The 17,798-nt window shown below is 41.0% G+C and overlaps 1 protein-coding gene across 1 annotated transcript in view; it reads right to left on the reverse strand.

The window, feature by feature from the left end:
* Nucleotides 1–17,798, reverse strand: part of LOC130487655 (protein HEG homolog 1-like) — a 71,782-nt gene that overhangs the window by 11,590 nt on the left and 42,394 nt on the right. The window contains exons 6-14 of the mRNA XM_056861155.1: nt 17,422–17,763; nt 15,047–15,391; nt 11,328–11,663; nt 9,152–10,489; nt 8,288–8,407; nt 6,513–6,607; nt 4,773–4,831; nt 3,708–3,868; nt 2,635–2,769 (exon numbers count right to left, since the gene is read on the reverse strand). Coding sequence (XP_056717133.1) covers nt 2,635–2,769; nt 3,708–3,868; nt 4,773–4,831; nt 6,513–6,607; nt 8,288–8,407; nt 9,152–10,489; nt 11,328–11,663; nt 15,047–15,391; nt 17,422–17,763 — 2,931 coding nt within the window. The remainder of the gene's footprint in view (nt 1–2,634; nt 2,770–3,707; nt 3,869–4,772; nt 4,832–6,512; nt 6,608–8,287; nt 8,408–9,151; nt 10,490–11,327; nt 11,664–15,046; nt 15,392–17,421; nt 17,764–17,798) is intronic.

Below are 17,798 nucleotides of genomic sequence, written 5' to 3' on the forward strand. Positions count from 1 at the left end.
CAGAATTACAAATGATCACCAGATTAGAGATCAGTTCCCCTGAAGGAAACAGCAGCTTCAGAGGGCAGTCTTTATGGAATCACTCCCCCTCTCCCACTGATCTTCCTCCCTTCTCCAAAATCCACCCTCCCCAGACTCTACCACCAAGATTCAAGAAATATTTCAAGCCAGGCTTGGCAACCCTAGAAATGTAACTCTTCTGATTACATACAGAATTAAAAGTATAGACAGCGGAGGTATATTAACCTGTAGAGAGGGATGCCACAAATTATTATACTGCTTAGAGGAATTCCTAGAGACCAGAGTTTTATAGTTTCGTTATTTGAAACTATGGAGTTTCATTATTAACTATGGAGATACTGTGATCTGTAAATCATTTGCAGTACCATCCTGAACAGACTTATGTCCTTCCTAAGCCTATTAACTTAAATGGGTTTAGAAGGCTTTAACTCTGCTTAGGATTGTACTGTAGATCCCTCTAGGAACAATATCATACAAAAATAAAATTTTATAACTTTCAGAATACAAACTTTTCAAGGAATGTTTTTGTGCATAGCCTTAATTTGACTCTTTCCCCCATGTTTCTGCTCAATTAGCTAAACTGCTCTGTGTACCAGACCTAGGTAGAAAACCATTACCCCATTAGATTTCCCCAGCAAGTGCAGATTAGCCATTTGTCTAGCTTACATCAAAGGCACCACAAACAAAAGTGGCACTGTTCACAGCTGTTTGAAACAGCATCCATATTATACCTCTTCACAAGCCCTTGGCAGCAACAGAACTCACTGTCAGCCTCTCTTAATGGTCCCCCTATTCCACATGGAGAAAATAAGTCTTTACAGCATTATTATCATCTTTTATATTTGCAGCTCCAAAAATTTTCAGCTTCAAACCAGTAAAGATAATATATATATATATATATAATCTACCACGAAAAGAAAAGAAAAGTGTGTGTGTGTGTGTGTGTGTGTGTGTGTGTGTGTGTGTGTGTGTGTGTGTGAAGTGCCGTCAAGTTGCTTCCGACTCATGGCGACCCTATGAATGAAAGTCCTCCAAAATGTCCTGTCTTTGACATCCTTGCTCAGATCTTGCAAACTGAAGGCTGTGGCTTCCTTTATTGAGTCAATCCATCTCTTGTTGGGTCTTCCTCGTTTCCTGCTGCCCTCAACTTTTCCTAGCATGACTGTCTTTTCCAGTGACTCTTGTCATCTCATGACGTGACCAAAATACGACAGCCTCAGTTTAGCTTCTAGGGTCAGTTCAGGCTTGATTTGATCTCTAACCCACTGATTTGTTTTTCGGGCAGTCAAAGGTATCCGTAACACTCTCCTCCAACACCACATTTCAAAGGAATCTATTTTCTTCCTATCAGCTTTCTTCACTGTCCAGCTTTCACACCCATACGGAGTAATAGGGAATACGATGTCGATACTCTACACAGGCTGTATGGAAGCTCTTCTCTTTCTCCACATGGGGGAGTAACGTTGTTTCTCATGGGATTCTCTTTTTTAATTCTAAAAAATGAAGAGAGGTGGAGCAGAGGAACCAGAGACAAAGGAGGGCAAAGGTCCTAAATTTTTTAATACTTGCATAAAATAAGACACTTGTACTGTTGTGGGTAAAAGCATGCCTGATGAAATTCTCTCTTTCTTTACTACTCTTTGACACACAGGAAATTTCTCATCCTTCACATCTGATCATCTTGTTGAGAACAGGGAGTTTTGAAGCAGTGGACACACTGGGAAGCAGAAAGATCTCTAGAGCAATGGGAAGGGCATTGAGGGAAGAAAGGAATTGCTGCTTATAATTTTGGGCTGCTCTCTAAACCCTCACAAACAGAGTTACTCTATCATCAGTGTCAAAAAGAAGGGTATAACTATCCTTAAAATTGCACTGTAAAGTTTGGACACAGGCAATCAAACAGATTATGGATCCCAGACCACAGAATTTGCATAGTTCAGAGTACTAAAATCTACACCATACACAAACACATCCAGAGGATCTAGCCATGTGATTCAGAGCATATAAAGAGGGCAGAGCCAGAAAGCGACATACATGCACAAGACAGACAACAGGTTATTGTGAAGTTACCTAAATTTGATCAGTAATGTCCAACAGAATAATTCAGTGCTATTGGCGTATGAGTGTAAAAAATCTGGGCAAACCCTTTGTGTCTGTTCATTTGGAATGATATGAAGGCTACAACAAAAAGGACTGTGCCTCAAAAAGCAAGTTTTTTTTCTTTGCTGCCCTGGAAGATCAGACAAAACAGAGACAGAAATAACTGTGCTATGCCCTCTCTAAAAACTGAACTTTTGCCACAGACCCCTCCCTAGCCTGCCCCCTTTTATTCTTTTCACTGGGTTTTTTCTGGCTTACACAGCATGCTGTACAAAAAGATAATATTATTGCTGCACAGAGAGCAGCCAAGAGAAGATATCCCCAATTTCTACGATACAAAAACCAGAACCAACCAGAGAACATCTAAGCTGTTAATACTTATTCATTGCATTGAGCTTCTTAGCATGCACAGGCACACTCAAAACCCGCACCCTGATCCATAGAAAATCCTTTGAACTGGAACCAAAAGATTAAAGATGAATCCCAACAAACCTACTGTGTAAGGCACAATACCTCTGCAGGAATGATCCAGTTTGTTGTATCTGAAGTATCCGGGCTTGCACTGGCAATCTGCAATGCCATCAAAGTCCACACACACAGAAGTTTCTTTGTCACATTCTGGATCTTTGTGTTTGCACAGACCGCCAGCTATCACACAGAAGAACATTGGGGAAATCATAACCGTGCTGAGAAAAAGTGTACCTTGATGGGAATCTCTCTCTCCAAATACCACACTGGGTGTACATGTTGCTTGACTCCATCATTCCCCTTTGAAATAGCTTACAGTACCAGCCAGTACAGTTCTCACTCATGTTTAAAAAACAAACAAAAACACCCCTTTTGTTTCATGCAATCAGAATGACTAAAATCATAGCTCTAATGATGAACACTCTAGTTTTATACAATACGTGGAATCCATGTTCTCTTTATCTAAGTCTCGCTCATCTAGCAACTCCCGCAAAATAGATCTACCTCCCCCCAAAGATGGTATGTGGTGGAAAAAATTAAATTGTTTTTAAAGTTTCAATGAAATTAACAACTTCTCAAACAGACTGATGCTAAACAGATCTTTTTCTGGGAAGTTAAATCACAAAACATGGTTTCCGAACAAGCCCCCTCCCTACCATAAAATAGTATCATTTCACATAAATGGCTTATTTCTCTTTGAAATACATCAACCGCAGCTTGGATCCCACCAAAAAATACAGACAGAAGGATAGCAACAGATTGAGACACCTCTGCCTCCCCCCACCCCCGCCACAGCTGAAAATTCCTCCTGAAATGCTTCCGCATCTCGTCTTTGCATCTCTAATATCTGAGATCATTTGGGGATTGGTTCAAACTATGAAGATAAGATTCCTGCTGTTTAGAACTGGCCAGGATTCAACGCCAAATCTCTAAGATGAGAGGCCTTGTACACAATGACCTGAATCCCACAGTGTATCCAGTCTTTCTCTGACATGAATGTTTTTGTCAAGGAGCAGACCGCATACAGAGGTAGAAAGGAATTTTCTCCTTCATTCTTAAAAAAAAATTAACCCATCCAGTTACACTTCAAGCCACAATCTGTACTAATGCCAGTTTACCTCTGTGGAGCTGGAGAAGGCTAGACATGAACTGGCAAGTCTCTGAGGGTACTTTGCAAGCTCGGATGTGGCGTCGCACAGTGCTGACAATGTCATAAAGGGTGACATTGGAGAACACAGAAAAGGTGCTTGTGATGGAAACTTGGACGGTACCCGATCGCCTGCAGAGAGAGTGAAAAAATTCAAACTCTGCATTCATATCGACTTCGTAGAAGCATAACACTTATGGGTGAACAGTTACTAATATCATGCACATGGCATGAATGCAATTTTCGATTCTGTGCTTGGGAACACTTGCCACAGCAAACGAGAGACCCATGGGTTAGATCTAGGGTTGCCAGCCACCAGCTGGGGCCTGATCTCTCAGAATTACAACTGATCCCCAGACAACAGAGAGCAGTTCCTCTGCAGAAAGTGACAGGGTAGATTTGGAGGGTAGACTCATTGCATCACATCCCTGCTGAGCTCCCTCCCCACACCCTCTCCAGGCTCCACCCCCAAAATCTCCAGGAATTTCCCAACCTAGAGTTGGCAGCCCTATTTGGATCCTATGAACCAAAACAACAATGCTGCTCATGGACTCAAATATTCCTCATCTCAAAATCAGCTGTGCAATCCCCTCTAATTTGCTTGGTGTTGGATGATATGAATTTTCAGAGCCATGTAAACACACTTCAGTTCACTTGGCCGTTCTGCTACATAGTCAACTGCAATTATTTTGTTGGCTTGGGGGGTTGTCTTTGTAATGGGTTGATTGGCGTATTTTCTCATTTTCTGTTTTTGCTTCTCATTGTGCTTCCATGCTTTCTCTTTTTTGCTATATGTTAAGTGGCTGCTATTAGCTGGCTATAATGAGTTGTACAATTATATTCCTGGGTTGCTTTTATTGCATGTGGGTGTGTATGGGAAGGGGGGTGTTCCTTTGTATTTTATTACACTGTGAGCAGCTCTGAGAGCCCTTGGGCTGGAGGAGGGGAATATATTTTTTCCAAATGAATGAATGAATAAATGAATACCAGGCCCCCTTCCCAACCAACAAACCTGTCATTGCTTGGTGCACCTTACCTTAATGCTTTAACAGCTGATGTGTAATAGCCAGGCAATGTTGAAAGAGAATTGTTCAACTGAAAAAAAAGAGGGAACAAATTGCTGTTTGGAGAACACTCCAAAATTAGCAACTATATTTTCCAACACTGAGTAACAAAAGTTAGTTTGTATTAATCATGAAGGCATATTGAGAAGTTAGAATGCAAACTAACATTTTAAAAAGTAAGATTGGCTACCCGCCCAGGCTAGCCTGATCTCGTTAGATCTCAGAAGCTAAGCAGGGTCAGCCCTGGTTAGTATTTGGATGGGAGACCACCAAGGAATACCAGGGTTGCTGTGCAGAGGAAAGCACTGGCAAACCACCTCTGTTAGTCTCTTGCCATGAAAACCCCAAAAGGGGTCACCATAAGTCGGCTGCGACTTGAAGGAACTTTTACACACACACACCCGCATCATAATGGATACATAAAATGCAAAAAATAGTGAGAAAAGAGCTCTGCACTTTAGATGGACTGAGAACTTCCCAAAATTATGCACCGCTTTAAAAGGCAAATCCTTTGTACCTTAGGGTAGCTGAAGGCCCCACGTATTTATTTCTACTATACTCTTTAAGGGCCATCTGGATGAGATGTTGGAAACCCAATCACAGGCCACCTGTCTCTTTAAATGGCAATTAAATGTAACCTAGGAGTATAGTGATTTATATCAGAACCATAGCCCTGGGGAGAGGAGGTTAACTCATTCCCTCCATCCTGATAATCTGTTTGGCCAATAGAGGAAAACTTACAGGAATTGTGGAGGTTGAAGTGACTTCAAGACAATTGTCTTTGCTGTGTAAAATGGCTCTCACAAAACAAAAGTGCTTTTTTCTCACATGGATATGGATGTAGATTAATAAAGGCAAATAAATTGGGGGGGGTAAGCTGGGGTGGTCTTGGTGATTCTGGGGCCCCGGCCCCCTTCTTGAGCCCATGCTGCTGCCCTCTGCAACTCCAGGGAGGCCCACAGTGACCATGCTGCATGGTTGGGGGCCCTCTTCCCCAGTGCAAGGCCTGGGGCTAGTGCCCTGGCTGCCCCAGGGCTACAACAACCCCTGGTGCAAGCTCATCAGCCAATAACAAATAGGTATGACTGAATATATGGACAGGATCCCCTATGGCTCTGTTAACAGGCCAACAAGAGTGTTTTGCCAGCAGAGAGATAAGCAATTTACAGTTTGTACTGTCTGTTACACAAAACATAACAGGATCAAATAAATGGCAGGGACTAGTGAAGCTGTAACTGGAGTAAAACGTTTTTTGCTGCTGAGCTGCAACAGAGGGGAGAGGGATGACAGCTTTCCCTTAAAGGGGGCATTGTGGGGCCAGGTCATAGAGGCCAGGGTACAGTTCCTAAATGGGTAGTAGCCCAGCACAAGCATGAGCCATGACATCAGCAACTGTTGCTGGGCATCACTAGCCACTGAGCACTACACTTGCCAAATTTATTTTATTTATTTATGTTATTCATAGTCTGCCTTTCTCACTGAGACTCCTACTGCCCATGGCTAAACCGAATGAGGTCCAACTCCCCTTGAGCACAGGTCCATAGCAAAAGCCTTTTTAACCTCCAGAGATTTTCCTCGTTAGATACCAATGGAAACAAACATCACACTTGTAATCTTGATTCTGTGTTGATTAATTTTGGGGCTTTTTATCTGCTGGTCAAATGACTGTAAATAAACGAAACTGAACTGAACATCATAATTTTCACACTTACCGCATTTATTATATCTTCTTCAATTTGATGAAGCTCTGAATACTTCCCTCCGGTAGTGTTAAACATTAGCGGAAACTGGCCAACAAAGGTTCTTACTGAAGAGAAGAAGATAACTTGTTACTTAACAAACACACCCACACAAGGACACCTAAATTTTCCTCTCAGTACCAGAAACTTGCAGGCAGCTTCAGCCCCGACTCAGAGATCCTCCCGAGTACCCTTTTATTTGCTTTTTTATTTTTAAATGGAAACTGTGTTTCTAAGGATCAAATTAGATGTTGTACAGCAAAAGCTTATGTGTCTCCTAACCTATACCTCAGTCCCATGCAGGAGTAGGGAAAGTGGGGTTACCCATTTTCTCTGGGCTACTTGCTCTAGTCCAAACTCTGTTCCTCCCATGTTGCCAGCGCAGAGAAAACCAACCCAAAGAGAGGAGATAGGCGAGAGGTTCTCCAAAAAGGGACCAAAAGATGCAGTGAGATAAGTGGGAAATAGTTTTTTGAAGGAGCCCCTAGCCAGGTGAAGGAAGGAGCCCCTAGCCAGGTAAAGATGCTACAGGGAAGGCCAGTTGGTTGCAAGATTGGGGAAGAAGAAGCTAAGAGAAGGAGAGCAGACAGCAAGAAGGTTGCAAGATTGGGGAAGAAGAAGCTAAGAGAAGGAGAGCAGACAGCAAGAAATGATAGGTCCGTTCAGGAAGGGGTGTAGAATGGGAGACAGGAATACCATTCTGCACCTGTCTTGATGAGGCGAGCCAAGGGATTTTATACTTATGGTGCTGGAAAAAGGTTCTGGAGCGGAGCCAACTACCAGTTGTGGGACACCTGTGATTTGGAAAAAGGCTCAGAAGCAGAGCCAGCTATAAAATGAGGGGCTTGGGTGTACTTCTTTTGCATTTGGATTTACTTGGGCTAAAACAGGGGAAAGTACTGCTGTTGGTTGAATATGATGCAGAGTCAGAATCCCTGATGGCACTGGGGCAAAAGTACATAGCCCTGGTAGAGTTTGGGTTTTCCTGTGATTGGTGCAACTTTAGGGCCCACTGGTTTGAGGGTCAGAATCTGAGCTGTCACAGGACAGTTCAAACTTTTTACGGTAATGTGTTACCAGAGAAGAATACCAGAGTGATGCAATAGTGGCTGGAGATATGTCTGGCAACAAATGACTGAATCAACTGGATGTGAAGAGTGGCCAAGATCTGTACGCAGCAGCCCAGGGATGTATCGCCAGGGAAGCTTGTATTGAGAGGGTGATTTTAGGAGCTTTGGTCGTTGTCCTGAAAATTTTGGTCAATGCTTTTGGCCGTGAATGTGAGGAGCTCTAAAGGCTCAAATAAACGAGTCTTGATTAATCTTCTCCTGGAACATTCAGGCAGTTAGACTACTTCCTCTTGAAAACCCCTGGATGAACACCTGCCTTGATATTAAAGGACCCTGCCTTTAATATCAAAATTGATGGATTTCATTTGCACCTCTGATCTTTCAGTACAAAAGACACTGTCTCAGTTGGGGGAGGGGTTCTGGGCAACACAGTGAAGGACCGCTGCCAGAGACTCTGGAGAACCGCCTGCCAGTCACAAAACACAATGCTGGCCTTGATAGACCAATGCTCTGACTCAGGATAAGACTTCAGATGTTCAAGGGAAAGGAAGGAAAGACCTATTTCTGCAAATTCCTTCTGTCTGCAAGACTGGATCCAATCCCAGTAGTTCTTTAAAGTTTCAAACTATCAATGGTTTTATGTTATTGAGAAGCTTTTTAACCTTTCAGCTCACTTACCTAAGTTGCACTTTCCTTTTTCCATCCGGTAGCCAAGTGAACATATACACTGGAATGAGCCTTGTGTGTTAGTACACGTGGCCAAAGCAGGGCATGGATTAGACGAACATTCATCTATATCTGAAAAGGAAGAGAAAAACTGCAGTTCGTAGGACAATTTGCTGTAATGAAAGCATCTGCCACCACAGAGAAAAGGCAGCTGCAGAATGAAAGACGGAGTCAATAGCTGTCATGACTCACACATGCAGTGAGTCTTGAACCAGTGACCTGAAGATGTCATGGGGATATGTGTATCACCACTGAGCCCTGGTCAGGAGAGCGAACTTTAGGAAAATCCTTCAGGAGAATATTTCTGAAACTGATATGCTACAATCAATCAGGCGGTTTTCTTTGCTACACCCCCCATAAAGCTTCTGGGTCAAGGATGACTGTACTGCCTTGCTTAAACACAAAAGGAAGCCACTTGGACTGGAGAACATCTATTTTTTTTCCTCTAAAGGGGCAAGCAGTTCTTCAATTCATTAAAAAAATCAAATTCCTAATGACATAAACAATTATGCACAAAACTGGTTTCTGTTTTAAGAAAGATAACCTGAAAGAAGTTATTTTAAGTGTACTTGACATGCGTCCCAGTTTTTCAGATGAACTTTATAATTTTTAAAAATTCTTCTTCCAGCGTCAAGTGATTTCTTCCAATGAGAAGAATTGGTTAATTTTCATAGTTCCTGTTCTCTGATTGTTTACGTAGAGCAATCTATGAAACACAAATCGCTTCCACAAATTTAAGAATGCCCTGAATTAAGTACAATTAGCAAAAAGTTAAATTCACTCCTTATTATGCATTAATTTTCAGAGTATTATTACCTTTGCCATGAGAAGTTGTAAAGGCATTTGGACTTCCTAACAATGCAACTGTAGTTGGTTTGGTAGGAACCAGTAAAGTAGAAAAAGGCCTTGTGGTGGATTTGCTAGAAGAAAATGTCTTGCGAGGATGAGTAGTAGAGAGATGATGCTCTATGATTTTAACAGTAGGTGCACTGCTCATTTCCATCCCCTTTGTGGTTGTTCCAGAGGTATGAGACACCTCAGTAGGAGACTGAGCCTTGGGAGACTTTGTAGTTACTGAATAGTCTGTAGCTGATGCCAAAGTAGGTAATCCTAACATTGTGCGTATCGTGTTTGTAAGATTTTTCCCTGTGGTTACTTCCACCAAACTGAATACATCTTTTTGAGTTGTTATTTTTGGCAACACACTAGACGATGCCTTCACTGTCCCAGAAACGGTGGTATTTTCAGGCAAATAAGCAGGAGATGTAGTTAAAATAGGAACCGATTTTTCAGCACTGGTCCCTGGGAGTGAAACATTTTGCTCTTGTGAACTCTTGGTTTTTCCTAGGGAGATCGTCACAGGTGCAGAATGATTTGTAAGCTGCTCAGTAGTTTCAGTCTGAAGAGGGGAAGATCCTGTTGAACTGAAACCAGTGTTATCTTTCAAAGGATATGTCCTAGTCTGGTTATTGTATTCACTGGTAGAACTCCCCGCTGTGGATGAATCTATTCCTGTTGTACCTTCAGGTTCAGAAATACCATTTTCTAAATTTATACTAGGCTGAAACAGTGAGGTTGTTGAAGCAGGGGCCGGCAATGTAGACAAGAATGGGGAAAACGTGGGCAGTGCTGTTGATGACAGTTTGGGTGAAAGTGTCACTGAAGGTGTTGGAGAGGATAACTGCGTTGGGGAAGCAGAAGAAGATGCTGGCCAAGAGGATTCTGATGATGAGAACAAAGGTGGTGGCTGTGTTGGTGGAAATGAACTCTGCAGTGATGATGCTTGAGAAGAAGAGAGAAATGATAAGCTGCTGGAAGATGTAGAGTCGGAGATTGGATAACTCATTGTAGAAGAGTACCCTGCTGTTGGCAGAGACTGTACAGCCAAAGGTTCCGTTGATGGTGCAGAGAAATCTCTGTCAGTTGATGACAAGTTACTTCCTATATTCTGGGTTATAGAAAATGTGGACCGAACTGACTCTGAAGGGGTAGAAATGTCTGCATAAAAAGAAGTGCTGTTATTTGAAATAGACAGCAACGTCCTTTCTCCACCTTTTGTGAAGGGGGTTGACATGTATGTACTGTCAGTATGAGAAGCAGAACCATTTTTTCCTGTGTCTGTGCTATTCATTGATTGGAAGTCATATCCACTGTCTGAAATATAAGCAAAATATAGCATTAACATATAATTTCTACTGTTACACTCAAAAATGAAACACAATTGGAACATTAGCAATTTCTACTACTTCTTTATATGAATTCACTGCCTTGGGATAGTTAAGGTTCTAAATTGTAAGTGTTGAGGGAATAAACAGACCAAAAAGCTGTCATATTGGAATACTTATGATAGTTTAATAAGAAGCTGACAGATAATTTTATTTCTGCATTTGTATGTCATAAGGATCTACAATTAATTTCAAACCAAGAATCCTTAGTCGTACAAAGAGAGAAGGAGCAAGGGAAAATCAGTCAAGAGAAGCAAGATATATTTCCGCCTTTCTTGGCAAAGCAAGGTTTAGCATGATACCTGAATGCATCCCTAGTCTAAAAATACCACATTCATCCAGTTCACTGATAACATTTGGCATTTGGTAGCTCCAGTATAAAATACAGACAAAGAACATTAAATGAATAGCTTTTACTGAACTACTTTCATTCAGCATCAACAATAAAATATGGTTCCAAGAAACACTGCCTTACTTTCTGTCAGACAATATAGTCTACAGCTGGGGGGGGCGTTTGCTCAGGCGTATGTACATATGTGCCGTCTAGTCACAATTGACCTATAGGGACCCCATCAAGGCACTTTCATAGCAAGAGAAAAGTAGTAGTTTGACATTGCCTTCCTCTGCAGAGCCTTCCTTAGTGGTCTCCCATCCATGTACTGACTGCTTAGCTTCCTATGTCTGATGAGATCAGCCTATACCATGCTGCCTTCCCTCCTGCTCAGACCGGTACTGCCAGGCAAAAGAAGGTACAAAATTAATCTTACCTGAAGGTTCACTTTGGAAAGAGTAAGTTGGTATTCTTGATGAAGTGAAACTCTGAACAGTCTCAGTTGAGGGTCCAGAGATATCCAAGTCTTTTTCTGAGATGTTGGTCGTTTCAGAATACATCCCTGATAAGGACTGATTTAGTTCTGAGGCACTGGACTTTTCCACATATGAAGAAGAACTTTCTGTCACTTCTGTAAATGTGGCGTTCGTTCCGGGTTGTAAAGTTTGTTCTTCTCCACTGCTGAAAGGTGCTGAGCTGTATATGGTGTCAGTATAAGAAGGCAAAGCCCTCATTTCAGTACCAGAGCTGCTTGCTCTGCCATGGCCAACAGCTGAAAGAGGAATTTAGAAATTAAAATTTAAACTGCAGCCTCAGCAAACTGTTCATTAGCATAAGGTATTTTAACCATAACCATAATATCTAGAACTCCTAATTATAAATTGGTTTTTGAAAGATTAGCGTTTTACATTGAAATATCTATATCTGCCAAAGGAGTACCTCCAACGGGGAATGTCACTGGCATGTACTTGGCCTCAAACACTTATGGGCTATAGAAATGCTACCCTGCAAAAACAAATGGTATGTGCTGGTCAAATGATACACTTCATAACAGAAATATTAATTGGCTTCTCTCTACAGTTTTTTTACGTCCCCGCAATTACAGAGGGGGATACTATCCCAGACGTCCCCGCAGAGGGCGTAAAACTTAGTTATAAATTTATCAGACCACACCCTGACAGAACAAGAATTAAAAGTGCTTAACCTGGGCTTGGGGTTTGTGCCTACTCCCAAGTATACGGCAATGCAAATTCGCATAGATTTATTTATTAGTAAGGCAACTCAAACTTAGAGATTTCTTTAAAAACAAAGTGCCAAACCCAAGTGGTCTTAGAATAAAATCTACTTTTGGGCCTCCAGTTCAAAATCATTTAATTTCTACTTTCCACGAATTAGTTCAGAGAGACATAGCAAAGATAGAGAAAAAAAGGATCCCCATCCAATACAATATCACGAAGGAAGATAGAGATACTATAAAGAACTTACAAATGATTCCCAACCTTATTATCAAGCCAGCTGATAAGGGCAGGACTATTGTACTTTAAAAAAAATCAGAATATGATACAGAGTGTCATAGACAGCTTAATAACATACAATACTATAAGAAATTAAAGAGGGATCCAACAAATACGGTTCTTAACCATATAAAATCAGTAATTTATGAAGCGCTAACTTTGGATTATGTAACAAAAAAGGAAGCTGATTTTCTATTAATATCCTAAAATTCCAACACTCTACATACTACCAAAAGTTCATAAGGGTATTCTACCACCTCCTGGGCGCCCCATAGTATCTGGCATTAATAGTCCTTTGGATCATATATCAAAATACCTTGAAAACCACCTTCATCAATATTCTATCAGAACCTCCTCTTACATATTAGACACCACACAATTCATAAAGGAAATTGAAACTATTCCCAACATACCGGGCGCGGTTATTGCCACGCTAGATCTCTATATACTAATGTTCCACTTGAAGAGGCTAGAGCCGAAATAGAAAGATTATTCGAGAGTAGGTTAGAACAGAAACCACCTACTCATTTCCTATTGGATTTGCTAGACCTACTCTTTGCTAATAATTATTTTAGGTTTGAGGACAACCTTTATCAACAAACAAAAGGAGTCGCGATGGGCTCAGCGGTGGCGCCCTCGGTGGCAAACATTTATATGATTTTGTTTGAAAAGAAATTTATTTTTGTTAATGATATCTTTAAAAATCATGTGATATTTTTTGCCAATTTGTGGATGATCTGATAATGTTATTTGATGATGCATGGAATTGTGAAAAGTTCTGCAAAGAAATTAATGAGTGTGATACACATATTCAATTTGATTGTAAAATGGATACTATGAAGTTGCCATTTTCAGATACTGTGGTAAACATAGATGCACAAGGGAAACTATGGGTCACCCCTTATAGGAAGCCAACAGATAAGGGAGCGTTACTGCATTATGACTCACATCACCACCCCTTTTTAAAAAATAATTTACCTTATGGGCAATTCTTGCGTTTTAAGAGAAATGAAACAAAAAGGGAGGACTATGACATAGCTTCAAATGATCTTACTAACACCTTATTAAGAAGGGGTTATCCTAAACACATTGTTGATGCAGCTAAACAACGTGCTAATAGCATAGATCGTTCCTCACTCTTTATCCAAAAAAATGGACTACAGACAGATTAACAGCTTCCTTTAATTACACATCACTAGCCCATAAAATAAAAAATATTATTTTTAAACATTGGCACATAGTACAGGACATACCAGGATGCTCAGAGCTACCCTTAATTGGGTTAAAGCAGACTGTATCTTTAAGAGACTCCTTAGTCCATACAGATTGGACCAATGCTCCACCTTCAGTAGGGGCAGTAGGTCATTACACCTGCGGATCATGCGCAGTGTGTCGCTTTTCATTACCAGTGAAAAGTTTCATGAGAGAAGACATTGGTTTTAAATATAATCTACGCCACTTTACTAATTGCAATTCGCAGAATGTTATTTACATATTAATTTGCCAATGCAAATTAATTTACGTAGGAAAAACGACACGCCCCCTAAAATTAAGGATCGGGAAACACAGGTCCAGAATACGCAATCACGTGACAGCGGCACCTATTGTAGAGCACTGGATGCAATACAAACATTCAGAAGATGACTTAAAATTCTTTGCGGTTTGATAATTTACACCTAAGAAGTATCAAAAGTCTGATGTAGAGAAAATACTCTGTCAACAAGAGGCACACTTTGTGCATCTCTTTAATTGTGTAACGCCCAATGGGTTAAACATGATCAATGACTTTACACCCTTTCTGTAACAATACACCCTTTCTGTAACAATACATTGCACCTGGGATCGAAATAAGATATTTTAAACTATTAAAATAATGACTGTGAACAAGAAAGAATCTCTGTCACGTCAAAACCTCACAAGTTACTGTGCTAAATTGCTGAATGTCAACAATTAAGTGAGTATGAGATTTTTTTGACTGCTGAAAATATAATGTAAATATAAGGTATAAACATAGTGTAATTAAGAGATAAGTATAATGTTGAGCTAACTGTAATATTGGCATTAAATTAATAGATATAGCTCTGAGGTAAATACCCAGTAGCTGAAGGCTTCTGTGAACAATTGGGGTGGCTGAAGAAGGATCGAAACAGGCATTTTGACCGGTATCCTGTACCACTACCAAATGGATAACAGCCTAGTTCAATACCAGACGGATAACAGCCTAACTTTACTTCAAAAGAAAATCAACATAAAATTAACAAGAACATTATTTTGTGCCATTTTGCAGCTGTAAAAAAAAATTTGGGGGGATGAGATGCTATGTACATGGTGAAGCATATAACCATGATACTTCTATGTTAACATTATGCAAACAATAATGTGTCTACAATATATGTCTCATACTGAATAATTATCATTGTAAATATATTAATCACTATATGTTTTGTCAGTGGTTTACATTTTTATAATAAGCCTACAACTGTAACTTTGATTACAATTCTCTCTACAATTGGCACCTCTAGAAACTTGGTAATTTTTATATGAAATATACATAAAAGGCAATATACTTGCAGCACGCAAAGGCATGTGTAATACAAATAGCAGCAAAGGCTGTCTCGTTTTCCCCACAAAGAAAACTCACTTGATGAATCTGCTGATGAAGATGAGTGAATTGGAACGAGAGATGAATGTTCAAGCAAAAGCTCAGTAGACTGCTCAGTGAATTGTCCTTCACTCAATGAGACGTTATGTTCTCTAGCCTCTGCCACAGAAGTCAAAGTCAGAGTTGGATTTAAAGAGCTGGAGGCTTCGATGTTAGAAATGCTGCTTTCTGCTGCAACAGATGTGCTGTTATCTGGTAGAGACCTTAATGTCCTTTCTGCACCATGCATGAATGTAGTTGATAGGTACAAACTATCTGTAGAGGCACTGGAAATTCTTCCTTGTGGATCTGAAACTTTAACCGGTGGATGACTCTTTCCAGGGCCTGCAATGAGATCAAATATGGGTGAAAATTTCAAATTTCATAAACAGAGTTTCTAACAATCCTTCAGATTATGACACTGTTTGAGAGGCACAATACAAGAACTGATTCTGAGAGGTTTCCAGTTAATAGCTTGGAATGGAGAATTTCTGCTTGCAGAATGTGACTTTCCCATCGTCCCTTGCCTGCTGCAGCTCAGATTTCCCTCCCTATGAGACAGGGGAAGGCACCCAGTATATTGTGGGTGTCTAGAAATGGGCTCGTAGATGAGCTTGAATATGTTCACAACCATTTTCTATAGATTTGTTGTTATAAATATACCATCTTTTTTTGTGTGGTGGGAGTAGTTTAATTAGGATGAAATTACATACAGGGTAGCATGAATTTTAATTGGAAAATTTGTTATTTGTTGCTGTAGAAGAAAACAGACAGCAGTGTCTCCAATGCTCTGGTACTAGATTTAGCTTACATTGCTGCTATGTAGTCAGAAATGCCTCCCAAAAACTTTATTTCTTCATAGAATGCAGCATAGATCTGTTGGAGGAAAACTTGGGGAAATCAAGTCATAAGATCCAACTTAGTGGAAAGGAGTCAAAGGAGCCAGCTCACTGTGTATAATTTTGTGAATCACAGCAATAAAAAGGAAATTTCACAGTTGCAATCCCAAGAACATGTGTGTCAAACACCACTGTCACATGAAATGCAAGAGCTTCCCTCACCCACATTACTGAAGAAACAAGCCGCTGCTCATTTTCCAAGTGGCAGATGTTGGCTTCCACATTTTACACAGCAGGCTTGTTGTACATACCAGGAACTTGCAGTGTCTCCTATACATTTCTAAATGCAGTCATCCCCTCTCACCTCAGAGCCCATTCCACAGAATGGGAGAAGGCCTGGGCTCTGGTTGATGACAAGCGGACTTGATGGCAAGGGGGGTGGGGGTGGGGACAGCCGGTTGGTGGCAGTTTGAGGACCACAGCTGGCACACGTAGCTATATGGGAAGAGACTGTCCTTTAGATATCTGGGTCCTAGGCCGTGAAGGGCTTTAAAGGTCATAACTAGCACCTGGAATTGGACTTGGAAATATATCCTGCCCATCTTAAAACAGCGACACTGCCTGCCCTTTTGTTTCCAAGTCCAGGTGCTAGTTATGACCTTTAAAGCCCTCCATGGCCTAGTAATCATGCTGAACCAGCCGAGGTTTCCAGGTTGTCTTCAAGGGCAGTTCGACTGCAAGTTTACAAAAGAATGGATCAGCATGGCCAGGTCAGCTGAGGGTAAGAAAGGTGAGAGTTGGTGAGCTACATGCAGGTAACAGAAGGCATTCTTGCCCAGTACAACCACCTGCCTTGCCTCTGTCTGCACTGGGGATCTATGAAAAGACAGAGACTTGCAGTCAAGATTTGCTACCCACCCCATTCATGGCTGGTGATGGACCTTATACCCAGCTGGCGCCAGTTGTACCGAACTGGCAATGTAAGACTCCTCCAGCCAGGTTTCAGTCAAGCTAGTCAGGTTTGGCTGTCCCTCATACAATAGGTCAACATGCACCTGCGTGTGTCTGGGTGTTTTGTTCATGCTTCACATATTCACGGGAGGAAACAACCACTGTATGCACGCTATTTATGTTTGGTTGTGTAAAGTTGGGAGTCAGTGTGGAGCAGTGGTTAAAATGTGAGACTAGGATCGGGGAGACCCAGATTCAAATCCCCATTCTGCCATGGAAGAGTGGATGACCTTGTGCCATTTACACACTCTCAGTGTAAGCTACCTCAAAGGGCTGTTGTGAGAATAAAATGGAGAATGATGTAAACTGCCTTGGGTCCCCATTGAGGAGAAAGAGGGGATATAAAGGAAGCAAATAAATAGGCTAACCATTGTAGCTATGCACATGGAATAGATTATGCCCTATTTTGTGTTGCGGGTACTGAAAATACTTTTTTAAAAGATGAAGGGGGGAACAGATTACACAGACAGACAGACTAGAAGTGAATGAATGATGACAACAGGCTTTTAGCTGGGAAAAACTCACTTGAAAGATCTATTGTGGAAGGTGAATAAATGGAGGTTTTAGGGGAATATCTAAGCAAAGGCTCTTCTGAAGTCTCAATGAAATGCGTCTCCTTTGATGAACTAGGATTGTTTCCAACTTCCACTGTAACCGATGAGTATTCAGTTAAATCTGAAGAATTGACACTTTCCAAACTCAAACCAGCGAGTGATGTTGTTTCTGTGAAATTGCTTGAATTAGTTAGAGAGTCCAGTGTCCCATTTCCATCTCTGATGGATGCAACAGAAGAGAATGTGCTGTCAGTCTGAGTGCCCCTTTTCCCGGTATTGGAGGTACTGAAGATATGCGGCTTAGTCTTAACGTCTAGAAGGGAATGAAAAATAATTTAGATGTTTGTA

The sequence above is a fragment of the Euleptes europaea genome, chromosome 15 (assembly GCF_029931775.1).
Source record: "Euleptes europaea isolate rEulEur1 chromosome 15, rEulEur1.hap1, whole genome shotgun sequence".
NCBI lineage: Eukaryota > Metazoa > Chordata > Lepidosauria > Squamata > Sphaerodactylidae > Euleptes > Euleptes europaea.